This window comes from Buteo buteo, chromosome 3, assembly GCF_964188355.1.
Source record: "Buteo buteo chromosome 3, bButBut1.hap1.1, whole genome shotgun sequence".
Classification (NCBI taxonomy): Eukaryota; Metazoa; Chordata; class Aves; order Accipitriformes; family Accipitridae; genus Buteo; species Buteo buteo.
In genome coordinates this window covers 67150928-67174557 of record NC_134173.1, presented here as the reverse complement: position 1 = coordinate 67174557, position 23630 = coordinate 67150928, and the positions used below count along the sequence as shown (strand labels likewise).

At 45.5% G+C, this 23630-nt stretch overlaps 1 protein-coding gene across 2 annotated transcripts; it reads left to right on the top strand.

Moving 5' to 3' along the window:
* The first annotated feature begins 380 nt into the window (after nt 1-380).
* Nucleotides 381-3914, top strand: LRATD2 (LRAT domain containing 2). 2 transcript variants are annotated; one of them, XM_075023956.1, is made up of 2 exons: nt 381-468; nt 1331-3914. In XM_075023956.1, the coding sequence occupies exon 2, from the start codon at nt 1336-1338 to the stop codon at nt 2230-2232; it is 897 nt and encodes a 298-aa protein (XP_074880057.1). In that variant the 5' UTR covers nt 381-468; nt 1331-1335; the 3' UTR covers nt 2233-3914. The 2 variants fall into 2 exon arrangements, with proteins under 2 accessions (XP_074880057.1, XP_074880055.1); XM_075023954.1 differs by lacking the exon at nt 381-468 and adding an exon at nt 527-823.
* The last annotated feature ends 19716 nt before the right edge of the window (nt 3915-23630 follow it).

Sequence of the window (23630 nt, the reverse complement as noted above, 5' to 3'; positions counted from 1 at the left end):
GTTCGCTTTACAACTTCCCTGTTATTGTTTGCGGTCCCAAGAAGGCACCTCCCGGCGCCCCCGCGGGGGCTGCGCGGAGAGGGGCTGCGCGGCCGGCGCTTCCCCCCGCGGGCAGCTGCGCGCCCCTCCGCGCCCCGGGGTGATTCCCACGGCCCCGCACCGAGGCTTTGGATCTCTCGGTGCTGTCCCGGGCAAACTCCGGCTCCCAGTGACTCCCACCCCCCGCTCCCGACCGAACGGGCGGGTTGGGCTGCCTTATGGCACCGTGCCCTTAAAGGGCCCCCGCGTGAGCGTGCGTGTGCGAGTTTGTGTGCGAGCGTGTTGCACGCCCGCTCCCGCTTGCCGAGCGCCGCGAAGAGCTTTGCAGCCGCGGCGGCGAGAGCCCTGCCGCCCGACCTGCGCTTGCAAATCAGCCTCGGCGGGGAGCAAAGCGCTTGGCATGTAGGAGAGAGGAGAGGGGGAAAAAAGGTGCGGGGAGGAGGAAAGGAGGGGGGGGGGGGAGGAAGGAGAGGGGAGGAAAAAAAAAAGGGGAAGAAAAAAAAAAAAAAGGGCTGCCTCTTTAAATGCTGGGGGCTGAGCGCTCGCCGGGGCGTCCGCAGCCGGATCCAGCCTCCCTCCCCTCGGCCGTGCCTCTCCGGCGCTTGTTGCACAGCCCCAGTGCCGGCAGCGCGGCGCACGGGCGCTGCTGCTGCGCGGGGAGCGCGGAGCCGCGCCGGGCCGGGGCCATGATCCAGCCGCGCTGCGCGCCCAGCGCCAGCAGCCGCGCCGCCGCCGCCCGCTCGCCCTAGAGCCGCTCCCGCCGCCGCGCAGCCTTCCCCGCCGGGTAAGTTTGCAGCCGCCCGGTGTGCCGGGGGAGGGCGGGGGTGGAAGAGTTGGGGGGGGTGAGGCGCACCTGGCCGGCAGCCCGGCTCGGCTCGCAACTCGGCCGTCCCCAACTGGGACCTCCGGACCTCCCCCGGCGTTTGCAGCCCCCCCCCCCCCCGCTAACAGGTGGCTCGGCGCCTGCCCGCTCCCCCCCCCCCCCCCCCGGCGGCTCCTGCGCCTTCCTCCTCCTCCTCGCTGCCGCTTAACAGGTGGCGGTGCCGCCGCCTCGCCTTCCTCCTGTGCGTGGGGGGGTCCGCACCCCCCTGCGGCCACCGCTGCCCCTCGCCGAGGGGCTCTCGCAGACCCCCCCCCCTCCTCCCCCGGGGGCTGTGTCGCAGCGGGGAGAGGTGGGGATGGGGGGAGCCGCGCTCTGCCCCCCCCCCCCCCCGGCAAGCTGCTTCTCTGGAAGCCTCTCACCCCCCCCCGCGCCCGCCTTCACGGCCCCGCCGTGTGTCTGTCGTTGCAGCGGGCATGGGGAACCAGGTGGAGAAGCTGACCCACCTGAACTACAAGGAAGTTCCCACGGCCGACCCGACGGGTATGGACAGGGATGAAGGGCCCAGGATCGGGGTCTCCTACATCTTTTCGAATGACGACGATGAGCTGGAGCAGCAGCAGGATTCGGTGCATGAGCTGGGGGGTGAGCACCCTGCCCTGCAGCCCTACGATCCCCAGCTGCACGAGGTGGAGTGCTCGGTCTATTACCGGGACGAGTGTATTTACCAGAAGAGCTTTTCCGAGGAGGACGCGCTGCCGGAGGAGGGTGACGAAGGCGGCGGGGGGCACCTGAGCACCTACACTCCGGAGAACCTGCTGAATAGGTGCAAACCGGGTGACCTGGTGGAGTTTGTGTGCCAGGCCCAGTATCCGCACTGGGTGGTCTACGTTGGGGATTTTCAAGTTGTGCACCTGCATAGGCTGGAGGTGGTGAACAGCTTCCTCACCGACGCCAGCCAGGGCAGACGGGGCCGCATTGCCAACCGGCTGTACCGCTACAAACCCCTCAGCCCGGCCGTGGTGGTGCGCAACGCCCTGGAGCAGGTGGGTTGCAAGGACCGGGACTTGAGCTGGAGAAACTCTGAGTGTTTTGCCGCCTGGTGCCGGTATGGCAAGCGGGAGTTTAAAATCGGCGGGGAGCTGCGCATAGGCAAGCAGCCCTACCGATTGCAGATCCGGCTGGGTGACAAGCGCAGCCACACGCTGGAGTTTCAGAGCCTGGAGGACCTGATTATGGAGAAGAGGAGAAATGACCAGATCGGTAGGGCTGCTGTGATCCAGGAGCTCTCCAGCCACCTGCAGGCTGCAGAGGAGGAGGAAGAGGAGGAGGACGACCATCGTCATCCAGGTGCTCGGACTGCTGTGGAGTAGCAGCCTCAGCACCACCATACTGCTTAGCCTGGGTGATGGGGATTAAAACTGAAGGCTGCGAAATTGAGCTGTTATAAGCCCTTTGGGCCGCTTCGGTGCAGCTTCATTCCAATCACATGTGAAAGGAAGGGGGAAAGCTGATTAAGTGTCTGTGCTTTAGTGCTTAACTCCTTCAGTGCTTGATGACAAAACCACTGACTTATTTGCAGAAGATAAAACTCAGGGCAATTCTACCCCTCTCCACTCCCATCTCTTTCCCTTCCTCTCTGCCCTTTTCGTGCATAGCCTTTCCTTCAACCATCTGCCAGGAGGCCTGACCCTACAAGATGCTGAATGCCTTTGACGTCTACTTATCAGCAGAAGTTAATAGTATTTAATACTATTAAGAAGGAGCCAACAACTTTCAGGACATGGCCATGTAGCTCTGAGCACATGATTAGTTTGGTAGCTGAGAAGCGTGAGGACATTGTTTCCCCCCTCATCCCCTGTTTATCTTCAGTTGTGGCTCCTGTCGGTATTGCAGCAAGCTGCTTGCTTGCCTGGTGCAAGGCTTGGATTGGTAGCCAGGCCCCCAGAAGGTGTAAGGGAGAAACCCACTAGTTTTAATGAAATGGGTTTGATGTGCCTGGTGCCTTCTTAATTGATAGGAACTTGCAGATGGGCTGGGGGAGCTCCTCCTTTGCTGTCAGTGTGTGGCTTTGAGCACAGAAGATTTATTTCTTGCTGACCCGTCCCAGGGAGGAGGAAGTTTGCAACCCTGATTAAGTAGTCTGCGCATTGGCGTGTGCTGGTACTCTGACAGGCAGATACGGAGCTATGCCAGTGCTTGTTACAGGTTGCCTGGCTTCCCCTAAAACAAGTGGCAGAGCTTCTGATTACACCTGTAGTACACATCAAGGCAGTAGAAGCAGGTTGCTCATGTGCAGGAGTATGTCTTGAGTAAGCTGTCCCTTGAGAGGGTGGCCTCTCGGCTGGGTGCTGCTGGTGGTGAGCATGTTGCATGTTCTGCACCACGGTAAACACAGCTGTGATTGGGAAGTGATGGGAGGGAGCACAGGCTGGAAGGCATCACAGGTGGCGAGGTTTGGGTGTTCCTTTTTTCCTTCCTCGCTGCAGAGCGATTTCCTCTTCATTAGGGATTTCATGTTTCCTTTTTTGCTAATTTTTATGATATGCAGCTGAGCTATAGCATTAGAGAAAAGGAGAGGACATGCCTCCAAAGTTGTTGTACAAGTCCCTTGTTAAACAGGAGGGGAGGGGGAGTGCAGTGCTGCCTGCCTTGAATATTCCCTGAACTGTTTTTCAGCTGTTGAACAGGTCTCCCACACAGGCAGCACTTTGTCAAATCTTTGTCCTGGGATCTGAAGTGTGTGAGCAAACACTGACTTGGAGACAGTTTCTAATTCAAAATTCCTTCCCCTTAAAGCATAATAGTGATGAGGTGAACTTGATACGCATGAGTTCATTTAAATAATGGAAACTAACAGTGTGATGTAAACTTGAAGCATAGTTAATATGGTCTTCCCCACAGTTATTTACAGTTACACCACAAATAGCAAAGTACTCCGTGTCCTTTCCACCCCTGAGACGGGAGTGAGGTTTGTCTTTTAAGAATAGGTAGATACCAGCTTTTGATTAGTTAAGGCTATATGAAGCAACTTTGCCAATGTGATCCAAATAGATTGTGGTGTTGTGTTTTCTGCCTAAAATACACAAGCTAGGAAAAAGCTGTGAAAGACTACTTCATCCTCACTTCAGGAAGGAAAATAATTTTTAGGGTTATGCAAATACACCATATATGGCTTCCTTAATGACTCCCGTGCTCTCATTTTGGGCTGTGAAATACCCAAATCCAAAGGAGAGTTTTAACACTAAACTTCCTTAGAATGCTATAGCTCAGGTGTCTGCACTAAGTGGTTTTTTTTTCTCCAATATGCAATTGAATTATACTCAAGTTACTGTGGTTGTCAAGAAGACGTGCAACCTTGCTTTGAGAGCATAATAACTACCCATATCTAACTGTAATAGGGTTAATATGTGGATGTCTGCACACAGGTTTTATACAACTACTAGTAACTACTAAAAGCTGAAACGATCACTGAAATAGTCTGAAAAAGAGTGAAGGAGAGTCTCTCGGTTGTACTGACTGATACAAGACAACTGAGATTATCTAGACCATGAGTAAATGTCTGGCTGTGGTTTCTTTCGTACTGAAACCTTGTACATAACAAAGTTTATTTCACTGTGTAATATAGGTATGTAAAATAATATTTTCTTACAGATATTTTTGAAAGTTAAAAAAAATAAATCCCTTCATAAGCTTGCATTTGAAAGTAAGTTGTTATGCACATTTTCCAGTCCTCTGAATGGGTTTATTTTTCATTAGTGATCTAAAGTATATTCTAGGTCATAAAGTATAGAAACTGCTATAAATGTCAAATATTATGTATCTACAGGGTACTAAACAGTAAACTAGTTGTGAAAATATTTTTCCCTTGTGTCTGAAACATCAGAACTATGACACTTAGCCATTTCTCTCCTTCTCAGATACCCTGCATAGTCCGGCTTTGTTTTCTGTTCTTTTTTTTTTTTTACTTTTTTTTGTTTAATAAAAGAAGGACCAAATCTGCTTGGGAATGGAGAGCAAAGCTTCTTTGACCAACTGAAATCGTGTCTTGTGCTGATCTTGGTGCTTCTCTGTACCGGTCACGCCTTTTGGGATAAATTCCCCCACAGGCATAGGGCCTTAGCAAAGAATCCCAGAGCTTGCACTGCATTGCTAGGTTGGAAAGTGAAGGGGGGAGCTTGCCTCACAGCAAAGCAGCGTCTGGCATGCGTTCTGCTGTGTTATAAAACCTATATGCTCCTCTGACACCTGGGATACAGGTGTTCAGTATTTAAAACAGATATTTGGAATCTTTGTTTCTTTGCAAGCTATGTTTGGGGATTTATTCTGTCTCCTGGCATTCATTATGTGTAAAAGTAGAAGGGGAGGGGTAGGAGGAGGCCTGGAATTTTTTTTTTTTTTTAATTTAGTTTGGAAGAGGGCTACCTCCATACAGGGATTTCTTATTCTGGCAGATAAAGATGCAACTGTTGAATCTTTAACAGGCGGGTCCTTTTTCCCTACCTGTTGATTAGGCAGTGTTATTTAATAGGTGCTACTAAACCCCACTGCAAACATTTCTAAGCAGTCTGGTTTTAAAGCCATGGACCTGTAATGAGTTGGATTTGAGAACAGGAATTGCTGTAGAAGCACACCACAAATGTTTAGTTTCTTGTCTTTGCTGTACTTAGTTACTGTCTGCAGACTAGGCTGGGATTTCTAGAGCTTGATTTTAAAGAAAAAGATCTTCCACAAAACCAGACTTTTCTTGTGTCTCTGTCTACTTCAAGACTTTGTGTAGATCACAAGAGAGGGGAGAAGAATAGGAAAAAAAAGTGCTTTTCTCTGCAGCTCCTCCTTTAACATACAGAAATTCAGGTGTGATCCTTCTGTAGAACTTCTGGTTCAGCAAAGGTCCTAAGCCTATAGTGAAGTTAGAGGTTGTGAGTAGACCCTACCTTGAGCCACTTGAAAATCTTTAAGACTATTCATGTGCTTGAAGTTAAGTGTATATTTATGTTTCTTTGTGAATAAGGGCCTGGAATTTCAATCTGAGGTCTCTGGTGGGAGCATGGAGGATCTGAGGTTGCATAATCACTGGGGGAGAACAAGTAGTGCTGTGAAAGCTGTTTCTCAAAGGGCCTCTTGTCCAAACAAGGCTCGTGGAATCCAGCCCAAACTTTGGCCTCAGCTTCCCCCTGGAAATCCAGGAGCTGTGCTGATTTGGTGAGAGGTGTATTACACAGCAGTTGTAAACTAAGCTGATGATCGTGCTGCAGGCTGTTCTCTGGTGTCTTCGTCTGTCTTGTCATGCTTGAACTTTCCCTTGTGTTTTTAACAGTTAAAGTTAGTATTTGTTTTAAAAGCCCTTTGATAGTGCCAACACTTAATCACCTATATGAATTTACTCATTTGGGCATACCTACCAGTACTGATAGGATGACTGCTGTGAATATCATTACGCACATGTTAAGGCTGGCAAGACTGAGCCCCAGATGTGTAAATGTAGCTCCAGCTAGGAAATGTAGATGAGCAGTCTTATTTCCCTGGAGTATTGGTGTGTTTGATGCAAATAATGTCTTGGAAAAGGCTTTATAGTAGAACCTACAATTATCCCTTGATTGAGTAATTTTAAAAACATAATTTAGACATTCACCTTCCATGGCAGTGAACAAGGACATAAACTGAAGACTATTTCAAGTTGTGCCTGATTCTGTGTGAATGCAAAGTATTGATTACAGCAACTCCCTAGGGCTCACCTGGGCAACATAGTAGGCAGTTGTAGGGTAGGCAGGGAAAGTACCCAAAAGCTAATTAAAAAACTATGTTTTCTTACTTGGAAAAATATATTCTTCAGACTGAAGGACCCTAGACTATGGAAGTAAACTTTCAATTGTTTTGTATAAATGAAACCCTAGGCAAGCTTCTTAAGTTTTGTTCATTTAAATTCAAAATTACACTCTCAGTACTAAAATAGGTAATACTATGTGATGAATATATTTCAGATTTTGAATGTAATGGTGGTTTTCTTTTTCTCTTCTCCTTTGGTTAAGTTTCACCAAAGGTCTGTCCTTGGGTGTGTGAAGTGTGTTGTCGAGTGGTTTCCCACCTGTGCTTTTCTGACAATTAACAGCACCAACTATAATTCTAACAGCCATGTAGGAACAAATTTTTTTTTTTTGAAGGCAAAATTTTAGTTTTATATAACAGATCAGAGACTAGTAACTAAGTAGAGGTAGGATTGTTTCCAGCAGCAGTTTCTATTTGTAAGAAATCTACTGTTAATTGAGTATGTGTTGACTACTCTTATAAATCAATGTGCAGTGATAAGGCCAGGTGTATTGTGTAATGGGCTTAGACTTTCAGCTAAGATTTTTTTTTTCTTAAACTGTGGATAGGAAGAAATCAGGGTGACTTCAAACACCGGTGGTTTAGATGGTTCTTTTGCATTAATATTGAATTAGAAGCTTTCTTTAAATGCACACTTGAAATTCCTGACATTGTAACGCTTCATGGAATCATCCACAATAACAAGTGTAATCATAAAACATGATTTTTTTTCCACCATGAGCATTTTCTGTAAGCTGTCTTTTGTCAGTAAATGTTAAATTGTTAGTGCAAATATCTTCTTTTCCTGAGAAAGAAGTACAGACCATTGATTGTACCATTTCCTTCAAAATGAAGGGCATTGCATAGTAACTAAAAAGAAATAAAAGATTTATAGTATCTTTTACAACCTTTTGTTCTTTTGTTTTTTGAATGCTGTGTTTTTCCCCAGCTTTTTGGAAAACTAATGATTTCTCACAATGGATGCATCAGACACAAACCAATGTTTTCACTGACTTCACGTGAGATCAAAATCTCATTCTTCAGTTGTGTTCTTGCTTCAAAGAGAGAAGAGGAAAAATCTCTGTACAAGGCCAGACCATCAGCTGCTTAATAGGCAATAGCTGTATTAAATCTGATGAGGATCTGGCCCATAATTTAATTTTAAAAGTGGAAAATGAATTCAGCAGGAGATCATATAGTATTAGTTGGCACCCGGGCTTGTCTTGTCTGCCAGCAACTGCTAAAGGAACAGATGTAGTGTCTGTGAGAGGGAGAAATGAGAGAACATCAGAACTCATGGGGAGTTTTTGGAAAATCTGTACAACTGTTCAGCTTGTGTGATGTTTTGTCTCGTGGAAGCTTTATGGGGATCTATGTTCTACCCGCACCAGTTGCAGGGATGTTTCTCTACTGAAGCTGATAAGGGTCGTTCATCGTAGTAAAGCGTTACATCCATAGGGCAATGGTTCTTAATTCATCAAAGCCTTCCACTGTGTGCACATCTATGATGACAAAAACAGAGATACAACAAACTGTCCTTCTTCCTGAGATCCTGACCAGAAAGAGCTATTTGAACCTCACCAAGCACCAAGTCAGCTCAGGCAAGAATACTTCTGAGTGAAACTATCCTGAGGAAATTTAGCTGTAACAAGATGAGACTTCTGCTGAAAGTACTAGTAGAGGTCTTAGCTCTTCTCTGGGTTGCAGCTGTCCTTGACAGCCTTTTCACAGGTGTGACAGTGTGAGACAAATTCTTATAACAGAGACAGCAGCTTTTAAGGCTCAGGACCACAGGTGGGATTCCACCATAACATTTAATTTTTAGCTCTGGCATGGACTTAGGTGACTTGAACAAGATGTATGAGGCACCCAGCTGTGCTCTATGTGACTGCAAGGGTGCCTGAATTTTCAGGTGTCTGATATTAAATCTGAAAAAGAACAGGAAGAACCAAAAATGTGAGTTTTGTGACTGAATCAATACCTGAAAAATCCCTGCTGAGTTGCCACCTAGCACTGGAGGCCACTAAACTCTGAAGCTTGATTTTTTTTTTTTTTCCTTCTTTATTTATTTACCATAGTGTTTCCAGAATCTGGCCTTTTTTGCACCCAGAAGTTTTAAGTACATAAAGTAAAGCAGCTCATGACTTCTCTCACAGCCTGTGCTCATAGGGAGGGAGATCCAGCAAGCAGGATCCTGCCTCACATACCAGTGGCTGCTCCCAGAATGTATGTGACCTCAGATACTAAAGAGGATCTTCTCAAAAAGAACATTTGCACTGCCCTTTTATTTCAGAATACACCCAAGCTAGAAATAGGTTAATGTAAAATGCATTTACAGGTACATGGACTGTGATGAGATCTCTGTGTCCCTGACTGGCTGCTCTGAGCCACTGTCCTTCTGCAGAGAGGTTTTCTCTTCAGTTCCCTCTTTTCTGGACTTCCAGCAGAGCACTCTTGGAAGTCCTCGCTCCACAATAATCTGGAAGTGATAGGAAGGTTGAATCCCCGTCATCTACTGGCAGAAAAGGAAATCAATTTTCAGTCTTCCTCCATCCTGAAACTATGCTCAGATCTCTAGGATACTGTGTAAAGGAAGGCTGCCTATCACCAACACCTCCTTTGTCTTTATAAAGAAAGGTGGCCTAAGTTTTAATTTTCAAGAGTGGTTGCCTTGTACATTCTTCCTAAGAGCTCTGCACTGTAGCAGGAGGCAGTTCCTGTTAGCCAAGAGTAAGGTGTCCAAGCACTAGAAGTGGGGGCAAGGAACAGCAGACTCACAGAATCACAGGAAATCCTTAAGGGTGGGAGGAACCTCTGGAGATCATCTAATCTACCCCTTGCTCAAAGCATGGGCAGCTAGAGCAGGTTGTTCAGGGTGCCATCCAGTCAGTTTTTTAATAACTCCAGTGATGGAGACCAGTCGCCAAGCAACCTTCCACCTCTTATATGCTTTTTTTTATGTCTGAGTTTCATCAAGAACTCCTTGGTCATCCATGGCACTTTTGCTTGACTTCTTGCACGTAGGGATGGACCATTCTGGAGCTGGGAGGAGGTGACTGATGAACATCAACCAGGTGTTATGGACCTCCCCTCCAGGACTGTGTCCATGGGATCTTCAAAGCAGGTCCCTGAGCAGGCCAAAGCCTGCTCTCCTCAAGTCCAGGTTGTGATCCTGCTATTTGCCTTGTTCCCGCCTCTGAAAATCGTGAACCACACTATCTTGTGGTAACTGCAGCCAAAGTTGCCCCGACCTTGCCATCCCCAAACAATTCTTCCTTGTAAGTGTGCTCCAGAGAGCATCTCCCCTCATTGGCTCCTTGATTCTGTGTCAGCAAGTTGTCATCAATATACTCCATAAACTTCCTGGATTGCTTGTGCCCTGCTGTGTTGCCCCTCCAGTGGATACCGGGGTGGTTCAGGTCCCCCGTGAGGAGCATGGCCTCCAATCATGAGGCTTGTTCCACTTGTCCACTGAAGAAGGTCTCATCTACTTCTTTCAGACAGTATCTAGCAGCCACCCGCCACAACATTGCCCACGTTGGTCTTTCTGCTAACCCTGACCCATAAGCTCTCAGCAGACTTATCACCCATCCCCGGGCAGAGCTCCATGTATTCCTGCTGCTTTCATGTAAATGACAAGTTCACCTCCTCACCATCCTGGTCTGTCTTTCCTACAGAGCCTGTATCTGTCCATTGCAGCCTTCCAGTTGTGCGAGTTATCCCTCTACATCTCTGTGATCCCAGTGAGATCATAGCCCTGCAACTGCATGCAAACCTCCAGTTCCTGTAATCTCCATGCTGCATGCATTAATGTAGAGGCACTGCGGAGAGGTCCCCAGCGTGCTGATTTCCCAGAGAGCTTGCCCTACCAGCACTTCCTTATTCCTGTACATACACTTTGGGTGAGCCCCCTTCAGCCCACTTCTGCTGTTTTTAAGGACTCTCTCATCCCCATCAGTCTGTACCCTTTGCTTAACCACCCAGTTTGCCACTTCTCATGGGAGTCTTTCATTTCCCATCCAATAAGCACAGACTCTGCCCGTCCCTCCTGCAGTACAGCTGGAGGGTCAGGCTCCCCTTGCATCCAGGTATCAGAGAGGATCCAGTCAACCTCTTTTTCATCATCTCTGATGCTGCACGGTCTGCTGAACTCCTGCTGCAGCTCCTTTACTTGGTGACGCGGATCCTTCACCAGCACACACCTGCAGACAAGGAGCCCATCTTCCCTAGCCCCAGCAAGAAGCCCCAGAAACTCCCTGCAGCCTGAGACCTGCAGAACTGCATCCTCCCTGTGGTGAGTCAACCTTGGCTAAGGGCCCAAACCCCCCAGTCATTCTCTCACTCCTACTGAGGGAGAAAATAAGATGGAAGAGCTCACGAGTCAAGATAAAGACAGGGAGATCACTTACCAATTACTGTCACGGGCAAAACAGACTTGACATAGGGAAAATTAAATGTGTTGTCAATTAAAATAGATTTGAATGGTGAGAAAGACAGACAAAAATTAAAATAACATTTTCCCACCACCTCCCCCTGACACTGAGCAGAGCAGGGGCTGGTGCCGGGGGTTGCGGTGGGTCCCCCCCAGCCCCTCTGGGCCGCTCCTCCCTCCTCCCACGTCTCCCTGCTCCAGCGCGGGCCCTTCCCCGGGCTGCAGTCCTTCAGGGACAACCTGCTCCCGCCCGGGCTCTCCACGGCCGCAGCTCCTGCAGGAAATATCCCCCTGCTGCGGCCCCTGTGGGGCCCTCCCCGGGCTGCAGGGGGGGTCTCTGCTCCAGCGGGGTCTCTCCAGGGCTGCAGGGGATGGATCCCTGCTGCGGGCCTGCACCGCCGCCCGCCCTCCTCCTCCTCCTCCTCCTCCTCCTCTGCCTGTGCCACCTTCGGCCCTTTCTGGAACCTGTTTTCCCCATCTTGGCTGAGGGGCTCAGCTGTGTCCTGCGGTGGGGCCGTTGGAGCCGGCTGGGACCGGCTGGAACCGGCTGTGTCCGGCACGGGGCAGCCCCGGCCTCTCCTCACACAGGCCGCCCTGCAGCCCCGCTGCTGGTGCCTGGGCACAGACAGCCTGTACAGTCCCTCGGGAGCTTGGGCTGAGAGATGCCCTGATATTGCAGGGACAGTTGCTTCAGTGGATGTGGGGTACCACGCCCTGTGGCGTGTCGCCACCACTGCTGAGCATCGCTGTATGTTGTTCTCAGCAGAGCTTCTGGCCCCTTTTGTGCTCATGGCTGCATCTGTTGGCTGCATGCTGCTAGCTGTATGCCAGGCCCAGCAGTTACGTAGGCCTCTGCCTAACACCTGCTGAAAGGGTGCTTGACCCTCCTGATCAGGAGTCAGATGGAAATGAAGAACTCAAAGCACCCTTTGATCAGGAAGAGCTGGCAGAACTTGTTAGAAGGGTTTGGAGCTTGCTAGAAACTCAAGTCAAATGGTCAATGCGAGTCATTTGTCTCACTCTGGGTCACTAAGGACTGCGTTCAGTCCCTGTGTTGGAACCAGAATTTGTTGCTCATACCAAGTTCATCAGCAGAAATTAACTGGGACTGTTAAGAACCAAGTTAACTGAGGAGCATATAAAAGTCTGGGCTTGCTCTGATTTTCCCTTGCTCCTGAGCTTCTTCCATCTTGTCCTATTCAGAACAAGCATTCTGGGACAAGCTCTCCTCCTTCTGTACAGTAGTTAGTGCAGTGAGGTCTCAAGGCGTTTACATAGTATTAATCAAGTCAATCACCAGAGGCAGAGGAAATGAAATGAGGATGTTCTGGACCATGAAATAGATGACTCACATCTCTGGAAAAGGTTTAATTGAGCAAAACAGGTACACGAGTGTACCTGGCTCATCACAGAAATTGTACACAAGGAAGACGAGCCTCCAGAGAGAAATGTGTGAGGTGCTTATGTAAATCATGTCTGTGGAGAATAGGTCTCCATACACAACTTGTCCAGCTCCTGTAGAAGGCAGCTGGCAGCACTGTTCTTTACAGTGCTTTCACTAGAGCTGTTGGTCCTGTCCAATGGGGAGAAGGTGCTCTACTGGGAACCTCAGCACTGCGTACACAGTGAGGAGCATATCCTTGAGACCCAAAGGTGTTACTCTATGGCAACACCTTCGATGCTGTCTTTTTTCCTCTTTGTGTTTTCTGTGCTCTTGTTCCTCAGCTCCTCAAGAAAGCAATGCACCTATGAAAGGGATGTGCAGAAGAGGGAGATGTACAGTTGTGGGGCAGGCTGCTAAGCACACCTTGCCACGATGTTCTGCGCTACAACCCGTCTCCTGGAGCTGGGTTCTTCAGCCCTCACTGCAAACTGAAGAAATGAGATAGCCACACGCAGACTTGCAGGTAAGCGGGCATCTCAAGTGTTTGCCTGGAAAGTGGTTTCAAACACCTGCTCTGCCTAATCCAGAGCACAGTCTTGAGCACAGGACTTGAGCAAACACTCTAACTAGCGCTTAGGGCCAGAGTCATTTGTATTCTCTGGATCAGTGAATATTTGACCCATCATATCAAAGCAGAAGAGCACTACCAGCAGGGAACAAGAAACCTCCACCTTCAAGTGTCTGTCAGTCTTGCAGTTCCAGTGTTCTCTGGAGGAGTGGGACACCAAGGCTTCAGCTCTTCCAGCAATTCAGGATTTTCAATGACAGTGGCAGGCCTTATCTCTTCCATGTGATATGCACAGCACCCCAGCTCTAAAGAAGCCAAGGAGACCAAGTCCCATGGTGGACTGTTCAATGTCAAGCTCAGAGGGTCTCTGTGGTATCTGCCTGAGTTACGTTTTCAAGAGGCAGAAGTGCTCACAGCTCCTGGGCACGCACACATGTGTGCAAGATGATGTTTGGAGGTGTTGGGCCAGATCTTCTAGGCCCAGGAAGCCCAGGACTTAGCCACCTTACATGTCAGTGGGCCAGACTTTTATTGGTTTTACCATTATTATTACAAACTACAGATATGATTTAAAGACATACCCAACCATTAACAAAGTATTTTCTGATTATCCCTAAGGATAAAATAGCTTATTCTCTCCATGCACAGCTCTGCATTTGCCCACCTTAAATGGGCCCTAACGCAGACTTATGTGTTTACAGCCCTTGCATGCCCAGATGCATCTCAGATCCCCAAGTCTAATGAGTTCCTATCACATTAATTAATTATACTACAAAGCACAGGAAAGAAAGCCATTAAATCTTAAATTAAGTTATTAAAATATTACTGCAGAAGTTCAATAGCAGTTTGTAGCCCATGGGAATTGACTCTGCAGGGAAAAATACCCTTTGCAGGTGAGGTGGCACTTGGAGCACCTTATCATATTCATGGGGAGGAGGTGCTGATCCCTGCAGAGAAGCTGCAATTGTAATGAGTCTCTTATCCAGGAAAAAGCAGTTATCCCAATACATTTGTGATGGAAGCTGAGGTACTAAATAAGATGCTAGCAGGATATAAATAACGAGGGGGTACACAGCCGCGTGTTGGAACTGAGCCACCAGAGCAAGATAATGGCAAAGGCGAAAGCTTAACTTACATTGCGCAGTTCCTGTGGGAAAGGGGGTGGGAGGATAATGCCACACGGAAAGCTGATTCCTCAACTTGTAGTGAGTAACATAACACCGTAGCCCTGCATGTCTTTGTTCAGAGCTGGAACAAGCAGAGTTGAATTACTGAGGAGGTCTAACCCTAGGTGCAAGACTAGATTCCAGCTGAATGTGCTCCCAAAGTCTAAACGTACAAAGGCCATTTCTGGCTTCACATAACTAAACCCATGCTGAGAAAGGGAAGAAGCTGCCGAATGCATGGGCCTAGATTCATGAAAGAATTTAATCAGTGTCCCACTGAAAAGGGATTTGAACTTATGCATGAGTGCTCTGATAGTCTGAGACTATCAGAGTATACATTATTTGATATTTTATGGTGGTTTCCTGTTACCATGCAAGGCATAACTCATATTTCTAATTAAACATTTTAATATAACACAGCTTGTAAGTGTCTCATCGTACAGCCTAGTAAAGACACAAGATGGGGTTTTAAAAAGGAGTAGTGATTTTTTAACTACCAGTGCCAATGCTTTTCAACACGAGTCTGCTCTGCCCTTCCCCTCCGCTGCAAAACTTATGGCAAGAATTCCTAACAGGAACATCGGTCAATTTATACATCATTGTACAGCAGTGTGTTTTGTGACAGGTTTGCTTAAATATCTTTCACTGAGATAAAGGAGTTGCACAGAAAAATGGCACTATCGTGAATTTTCCTTGTTTTGTAACTCTATATTGCTAGATTTACAAATTGCTGAAATGCTTTACTGCTTTGATTAAGGGACAAAGAATTAAGTAAACTTCTCTGCTGATTTCAATGGAGGAAAATAGTCACTAATAATCACGTTTCATTTTGAAGCACATTATTAACTGGCCTGGCCTCTCACACGCTAAATCTAAAGTCCAGTGAAATCAAAAGAAGACTTTTCATTGACAGTTGATTGGGGACATATTGTGTGTAGCCAATCATTGGTGAACTGCAGCAGAGAAATGAGTGACTTTTTTGAAATCAGATGGCAGCTAATGCCTTATAACTACTCTGAGCAATATTACATGGCATTCCCCTTATAACAAATTGGGTATATGAGAGCACTGGGCTTCTTGCTAACTGAAAGGCTGAGGTTTTTTGAAATCTCTGATGTGCCTGTCAGCTCCTCCCTGACCACGATAAAAAGGGATATCCCATCACAGCCTGCATTAGAAACCAGATATCCCATGCAGTCACATTCATAGACCGTCGCTCTCCATAATGAATGTTAACATATTTAATGTTCCAGTTGTCCCACAATGTGCCATAATGAGGAATGAAAAGCTGGGGCTGGGAGGCAGCCCTGGCCGTCAAGTGGCCCCAACATCCTAGGGACATCAGGGGTTTGATCTTTCTAAGGATCTGCTTAAAAAGTATTCCTTTAGTTCTCATCCAAAGTGCTCCCAGACACTGAGGAATTAAAATAAACCCTCTGTTCTCCTTTCAATTATGGCTTTTCCTAGATTCATAGCTAATTGCTCTGACCAGCAGTCTTCCTTAGGGAATCATTTTTATGCCTCCCTTAGCCTCCTTTTTCAGTCACTTCCTCTTCCCTGAGCTGATGGTTTCTGAGCTTGAAAACATCTATCTGCAGGCTTTGCTTTAGCTCAGCAGTTTCCACCTTCTCTTGGGTCAACAGCAGGGTTAACTCACAGCTCAGTAGCTCTGACAGAGCTATTGGAACAGCAGCATTGTTGCTGGAATAAAAGCATTATGAAAAAAAAAATGGTTCTTTGAATAATAAAGACATTATCAGAATGTCTCACTCTATACACCTTTAACAACTTCTACATGGAGACCAAGAATATTTCTTTGCTGTTCTCTAGGGCTCTTTCACCCATAAGTCTTGAATCTGCAGCACACAGCCCCTCTTCTGAGTCAAGCTGGTCTTGCTGTAAAGCTTCTAGTCCTCTCCCTGCCACCTTCTTGAACTACATCAAATCAATATAGGATATTTCCTCTGGAACTGAAGTTTCTGAAGTCTAGGAAACTGCAATTCCTTTAGTGAATGTGCTTCCTCATCTGACCCATTTAACTGGGAATACAATTGGTAGCAGAACCTGCAGGAGATACATAAATTCATAACATTGACGAACAGTCTGTGAATGCTGCAGATGCCCACAGCATCTGTCCCTTTGCCATCTGATAGACCTTGAATAATCCATGACATTGCAACTGTCACAGGTGCTCCCATGATGAATATTTTTAGCCTGATTTCTTAGAGGTATGAGGCTAAGCCACTCTGATGAGTGGAGCTGCTGTCGTATGTGTGCTCTGCCTGGGATTTCAGCTCTGCTTTTGGGGGAGGACTAGATGGGGAATCACCACCCAGCACAAGCACTTACCTTGCTCACTGCTGAACTGGGCACTCTCAGCCTCACAGTCTTGCGGGTTCCTCTGCACAGATACCATTCCTTGGGCATGGGGATCTGTGCCAGCATCCCACTCCTGCACCCTTCCTGTGTGAAATAGAGATGCTTGTTAGCTGCTGCTTCATAGTCCTGAAATAGACTGTAGTTAAGGTGACCATGAAGAACACTTTAAGAGTTCTTTTTTTCTCAGGAGAAACTGTCATTGAGATTATAAACACCTCTTGAAGATACTTGCAGAAATATGCCGCAGGGAAACAATAAATGATAACATTGCAAAGCAGCTGTGTCATTTGTGTCAAGATCTTCAAAGCACAAGATGTCCTTTCTTGGCCTTTTGGACTGCTTTGTTCCAGAGATGGTAAGGGGTTGAAAGAAGTTTTCTGCAAGCTTATGACAGCCTATTAAATTATCTTTTGTTCTTGTCTTTAAGCAGTTGACATATCTCAATGTATTTAGCTGGTGAACATTACTTTCGACGAGTTACATGTAACTTTACATTGCACTAAATATTAAGATTTTTCTAATACAAATCAAGAAGCTAACTGAATTTGGTCATTTTTGTTGCAGGATAGCACTTTGTGAGCCTATTGTTAGGTAGGTGAGTGATACACCTGGTCTCACAGGGTTCCCTATCTATGAAAGAGGACAGACTTCTTTCAGAATGAATCCAATCACCCAAACAAGGTTCCCTCAAAGCCAGTCTGTCTTTAGAAGCTTCAGCCAGAAACAATGCCTAGTTTGCTAGACCTCAACTTCCCACCCAAATAAAACCCATTACGCAGACATGGTGACCGCTTACTTAGGAAAATTTTTACATGATTCTAACATGGTGTCATTTAATAAACTAGGATCATATCTACTCATAAAATCATAAGCAAACTGCAAAAAGCAAAGACCACAGTAAGGGAAATTAGAGCTCGACAACAAGGTTCATAAATTAAGTTTGCCGGGGCTGGATTTTTCTCTCTCTCCCATATAATGAGATCAGAGACCTCCACAGTCTCTTCTGAATCAGGGATTTATGCACACAGATGGCCTATGTGTCTTCTAGGTGATTTCTGTTTCCTATTACACCACTCTGCTTCCCCCAAAACAAAATGGAACAATTCTAGCTTGTCTGCTAATTAAGTGTAAAGTTGTCTGAATTTCTTTATTAATACAAATTTAATGTGCTCATTGAATGGAATTTATTATGCTTCCACTTGCTTCTGAGCTTACCACAGATTTTGCTATATTTGTACTGTAATCTCTTCTGCTCCTCTACAGATGAGAAGGAAAGGCCCAGCCTATTGCTTATACAGAACATCAGTTTGTCAAGCATTTTGTGCATCCCCTGGGATTAGTGGAGCTATGAAATTGGATCATTATCATTGCCTGCTGCATTACTGAACCACCAGGCAGGGCCTGAGAGAATATGCATGCATGTTTGTGCAATGACATTTTTAAGCCACTGTTCGCCTTTTCATTTCTTTACTTCCTGCATACTAATCCAGCCCCAAAGTATTCCAGGCTGGTGCCCAGAACCAGAATTTCCTTCTCTGTTTTAAACAAGGATTTCTTCAGGTATTTGAGCTATTTCACCCAAGCCCATTATTTACAGATAGGAGAACTGTTGCTTTTTGCTTAGACACATTTACAACTTCTGAAGAGGGAGGCAGACTTGCAGACTGCTGTGAAGTGATTCAGGTTTCAACCTTTGACTCCAGAGCATGCCTTTGAAAAACAGGCTGCTTGTAGACACAGAATTTGACTCTGCAAACACTGAAACATGCACATGAAGTGCAACAGCAGTAGTGGAGTCATGGCTTTAAAGTATCAAGGTCTTACTTAAAAATGTGGATAGGCCTGGAAGCGCTTCATTTTAGGCAAATTTAATTTTTCCACTTTGTTACAGCAAAACAAATTTCAGAGCTAAGTAAGCACCAACCAAATTCGTAAGCCTATTAGAGAGGGAAGTGCGCTTGAAAACACCCTTTGACAATCTACGGAAGCTACTGCTCCTTTGTAAGCCTACACCTTAAAAAAATGCTCCTAAATTAAAAGTCTGTAAATGAACAATTAAGTGCCAAAGCCTCGTCTCAGTGTTTGCTGTTGCTCCAGCTCCTTCTCACCAGGGTATTGTGCTTCCTGCTGGTCCGTAAGGGCTGCCCAGAGAGCCGGCACCCAGGGAAGGCTGATGCTTGCAGCTCCTGACAGGGTGCGACTGTGCTTTTGGACACAACCCTAAGCAAACAGTGGTATCAAACTTTTCAGTCCTGCAAGGGAAGTCACAGTGAGGCAGCCAGCCAGGCTAGGCTAGGCTAGGAAGGATTAACCCTTCCCAGGACAAGGCATTTTCCTCTTCCCTGTTGTCCAAATCTGAGCAGAGGGCTCATTCACCCACTCTTCACTCTTTCCTCTTCCATTGGCTTGGTAACCAGAAAAGCAAAGGCTTCAGTGTGTTGACACGATGTGGTTGTGGAGGGTGTGAGAGGTTTCAAATCCCTCATGCACTTTTGCAGAAGCATGAAGGTTACAGAAATGTTAACATTTAAAGTGTAAGGAAGCAGACTGAGGAAGCACGGTCCCAGTAGCCTGGCAGCTCTGCTGATGTCCTATATATTTTGTACAGGCTAATGTTGTGGCAGGCTGGAATGTTGTTTTGAAATATGAAAATAGGGCAATTGATCATGTTGTATTATGAAATGTAATTCTAGAGAGAATTTCATAAATTTATACAAAACTTGTTCATATTTTTAAACTGTAATATTATGTAGCTCCTGAAAAACAAGAACTGTAATGCCAGTAAGTGGTGTGTAATGTTAGCATGGGAAATAGAGCTCTTGAATGAAAAAAAGAAGTTTTGGTGTTTTCACAGAAACATGTTTTGAATTTGTGGATGGTTTTGCCCATTTTTTCAAGGAGGGAAATTACAGTAATTTCCCTGCCACTCTTAGGACCATTATTATAGGATACTGCAGTTAGGGTTTTGTGATTTAATAAAGAAGCCCACCTACAAATGGGCTGAATTATATATTATACATTTTAAAGCACTGAGTTAGCAAAAATGTTTTGCAAATTTGAGGAAAGGATGATGAAACTGAATTGCAAGAATTTAATTTGCTGTTCATTGGTCTTTATTCTCTTTTGGCTGCAAATGAGCCATCCTACTGAGGTGCATGCAGAGAAATGGAGGTAGAGAATATGAGTCGTTATCCTTGGTATGTAAAGGCAAAACGAATGAAGTTCGCGATCTGGACATTGATCTCAAGCAGCCATTTTTGCCTTAGATAAATTTTCAAAAGTCTGATATCCTTTTAGACTCTGTGATAGCTAGTATAAACTGTTTAGTTAACAAACAGATCATTTTTCAAATAATGCTGAGTGGGATTTCCGCTCAAGCACTAAAGTACACTTCAGTATCTCTGATGGGGAAACAAAAACATAACATAGCCAAACACTGGTGGTATGTTCCAAATGGAGGCTACTGCTACAAGGAAAGGTTGCTTGGAAGATACGATTATTTATTGATAGCAGCACTCACTATTTCACCTCTTTGTGTCAAAGATTCTGCAGTGATGTGAACTAAATCGAGTGCAATCTTGAAGTTGAGATTTTCTTCTTTCCAGTTCCTTGCAGAAGGAGCATCTGAAAATTGGAAAGTGGAATGGGGAGCAAATAAGAGGCAGAACTGTACAGAGAAATAAAATTTTGGTTTGAGGAAGTGTCAGACCTGTCCTCCATAGCAGGCCAGTGGCTGCATGGAAGTGTCACCACAGATAATGTGAGCAGCATTGTGCCATTCATACATAGAAATCACTTATGTGTTGATGTGAGATCAAAAAGCAGTTCCAACACTCAGATCTGGGAGAAAATGGGCTGTCTCAGTTGAGCATTAACAGTTATAAGAGTCAACATAATTTACCTGGTTAAAACACAACAGAACTGAAACGCTCATCAATAGGTATTTTCAGAAATGTTCTGGGTGCTGAATAACAAGCTGAGTGCTATGAATAAGGAGCAGAGGTTAAGTGCTTTCTTCAGCCTCTTGCACTGACCTCCTGTGGCTGTAGGTAGCCCTGAGAGATCTTGCCCTGCTTCAGGGACCAGGCAAAGGGGGCAACTGAACCCCCTTATTTTCATGTGTCAGTTAGTCACTAAATGCAATTATGCTTTTGCTGTTCTTTTAAGGAGATGTACAACTGCAATAGCTTTATCAACAGGTAGACACTGCCATTGGTTTAGGCAATATTTTATCAATACAGTCTTCCTACATTAAATAACAACACCTGTTGGCAGAACTGGGAAAATGTTCCTCCTTCTTGAAGAAGCAGTTGTCTCAGATGCAGGCTTTAAATTAAGAGAAGAAAATGTTAACAATTGGTGAAGTAGGAAGAGCATTTAGAACGCACTCTGTTGTGTACGTTCCACAACAGGTCACTGTGCCTGTTGTGGAAAGACAAGCCATCTTCTTCCACATTTGGGGTTTGCCAAAGTGTGCAAAAACTAGTCTAGACTGGCTGGAGTTGAAGGAGATTTAGGTGGTGTGAATTCGCTTGTTTGACTAAGACTTGCAGCACTGATCCACAGTCATAAGAACCCTTGTAATGGAGAAGTTATGAAGTGTTCTGCGTGGACCTCAGACTAGCGTCTCCCCATATTAAGTCCAGGGATATCTTAAACAACAAGTTTTAAAGGCAGAATTGAACTGGAATAGTTTGAATTGTGATCACCAAAGAGAGTATAAAATATACTGTTTTACAAGCAAAAATGTTCCCTGAATTTTTATTTTTTCATTTCTTTCTGCTAACAAATAGAGTTGTTGACTTCAGGAGAAGTGTCTGTATTCACACACAGCAGCACTATGTACGTGTCTGAGAATGTAAAAGCGAAAGTGATTGGACACTGATTGGTAATAAAGGTGAAAGTATTCAGTTCATTTTCGTTGCTCACAGCGGAAGAAAGAACAAAGCAAACAATCAGGATTAAAAACCAAATTAATTAAATTCCAAATACCTTTCAGTGTAATAAGTTACAATGGTATTAGTAGCACAAGCTAGGAAATTTATTACTAAAAATAGCATTTTTTCAGTCTCCCTAGGTGTCCTCTGTACTTAGCAAAGTGAGGCGAGCACATCCAGAGGGCATTTCAGATCTTAGGAGAACTGAATTATTTTCTCATATATACTCAATCTCTTTCTTTCTCTCTCTATAAATTTATATGTATACACAGACACACAGAAACACACACACACAAGGAAAGATTTATATGTGTGTACACACATATGTCTCTGTGAGTATATAGGTTACACACACATTTACCTGTGTATGCAAGCATGTGCGTGTGTTAACAGTCCCCAGCAAGCTGCACTCTGAAGCCAGGACCCTCACCCACACTTACATGGGATAAATCCAAGCATGGAAGTTTGACAGAGCAAATTATGATTCTGCTCTTTCACTGTTTTTACAACTATGTTGCATAAAGGAGCTTCTTCTGACTTAATTTACTTTGTATCAGAGTAAGGCTTTGAGAATAAAGCATGTCAGAATAATACTTATATGGCTTTAAATAGAAGCTGGTAGTTAAAGAGTTAATACATGGTTCAGCAAACTAAATATCATACCTGGGAGATATGTAGTCACGTCTTCAGCTCATGTAAATTAGCACGGCTCCCAAGACCTTGGCACTCCTCAGCTGAGGGACCTGTCAGAGCCTCCCTTGATCAGCATTTGGATCTCCCTGCATGGCCCTGTGGGACCATTTTGCGTGGGGTTTTCTTCTGCAATGCCCTTAGACCAGTCAGATCTCTTCCTCCAGGCTGGGCTGTGCCCTGACACGTCAGTCCTCTCCGACCCAGAGGTGGCTGCACTTCAGCTCTGTTCTGAGCACGGTGGGGAAACAAAACTCCGCTATTACCAGTGTAAAATGCATGAATGTTACTGAGCCACATGCACCCTGCTCAGTGCTCAGGGAAGAAGACTTGGCCTCCTACATGCAGGAGAACAATATTTTGACTCTTGTTTGGAGGTCACTGCAAGTGTTATCACAGAAAATAAATATATATCCTACTGAATGCTAGCTACAGACAAGCTTGGGCTGGAGCTACTCCATCTCAACCAGATAAACGCAAAACTTTTTACCTTGTAGTAGCATTATGGTTATCATAGTGTGACTGTTATCACTGAGTTCCATGATCTTTCAAGATTACCAAATATAACCAGAGATAAACAGGTAAACTCCACGTCTGCAGTTCTTCCCCACATAAGAAATACCACAAACATCAATAATGCTGGGCTTATCTTAATGCAAATACTCATCCAGTTATCTAATGCAGCTCACACATTTTAAGGGAATTCCTGGTGATGGCTGGGATTCTTGAGTAAAAAGCTCTGTAGCTACACAACACTTTATCCCAATAAGAGTAGTTAATATTACATTAGAGTGATTGCTGTCTTCCTCTCATGTTCTAATTAAAAATCCAAAGCAGGTTGGCTAAAAGAGAGCACCAAATTTTAGGTGACACGCATATCCCTGAAGTGTCAGCTTCACGTCCTGAGCACAGTCCCTAGTTTTCACATGGCAGCCAGTGATTTTTAAGCAGCTCTGACTACATTCACTGTCACTTGGTGACTGTAACAGAAAGCCAGAATACAAGAAAGCCACAGCAGCACTGGCCAAAATCAGCTCCATCATCCTTTCATACGAACGTGACTGCTGGACCTCAGAGTTTATGTCCAATCCTCCACTCAAAGAGTCACCTAGAGAATAATGAGTAAATATCAGAGCATGGGTCGACACTATTTCCACTAATTGTGGTTGCAGTTCTCCTCATCCTTTTAATACACTCCAATAGAAGGAGACGGCTCTAGGTTATTAAGTATATATTTGCTTTGTTTTACTGCAGGGTAAGCCTATATCTACTATAGAAACCTATAGACACCACAACAATTTTCACTCTGGTGTGTGTACTTAGATTTACAGTCTAGTAGCTGTGCTTGGATGTTTGAAGAGCCATCGCTATTATTACCACTGAGTGGTGCTGGTTACTTCCAGTGAC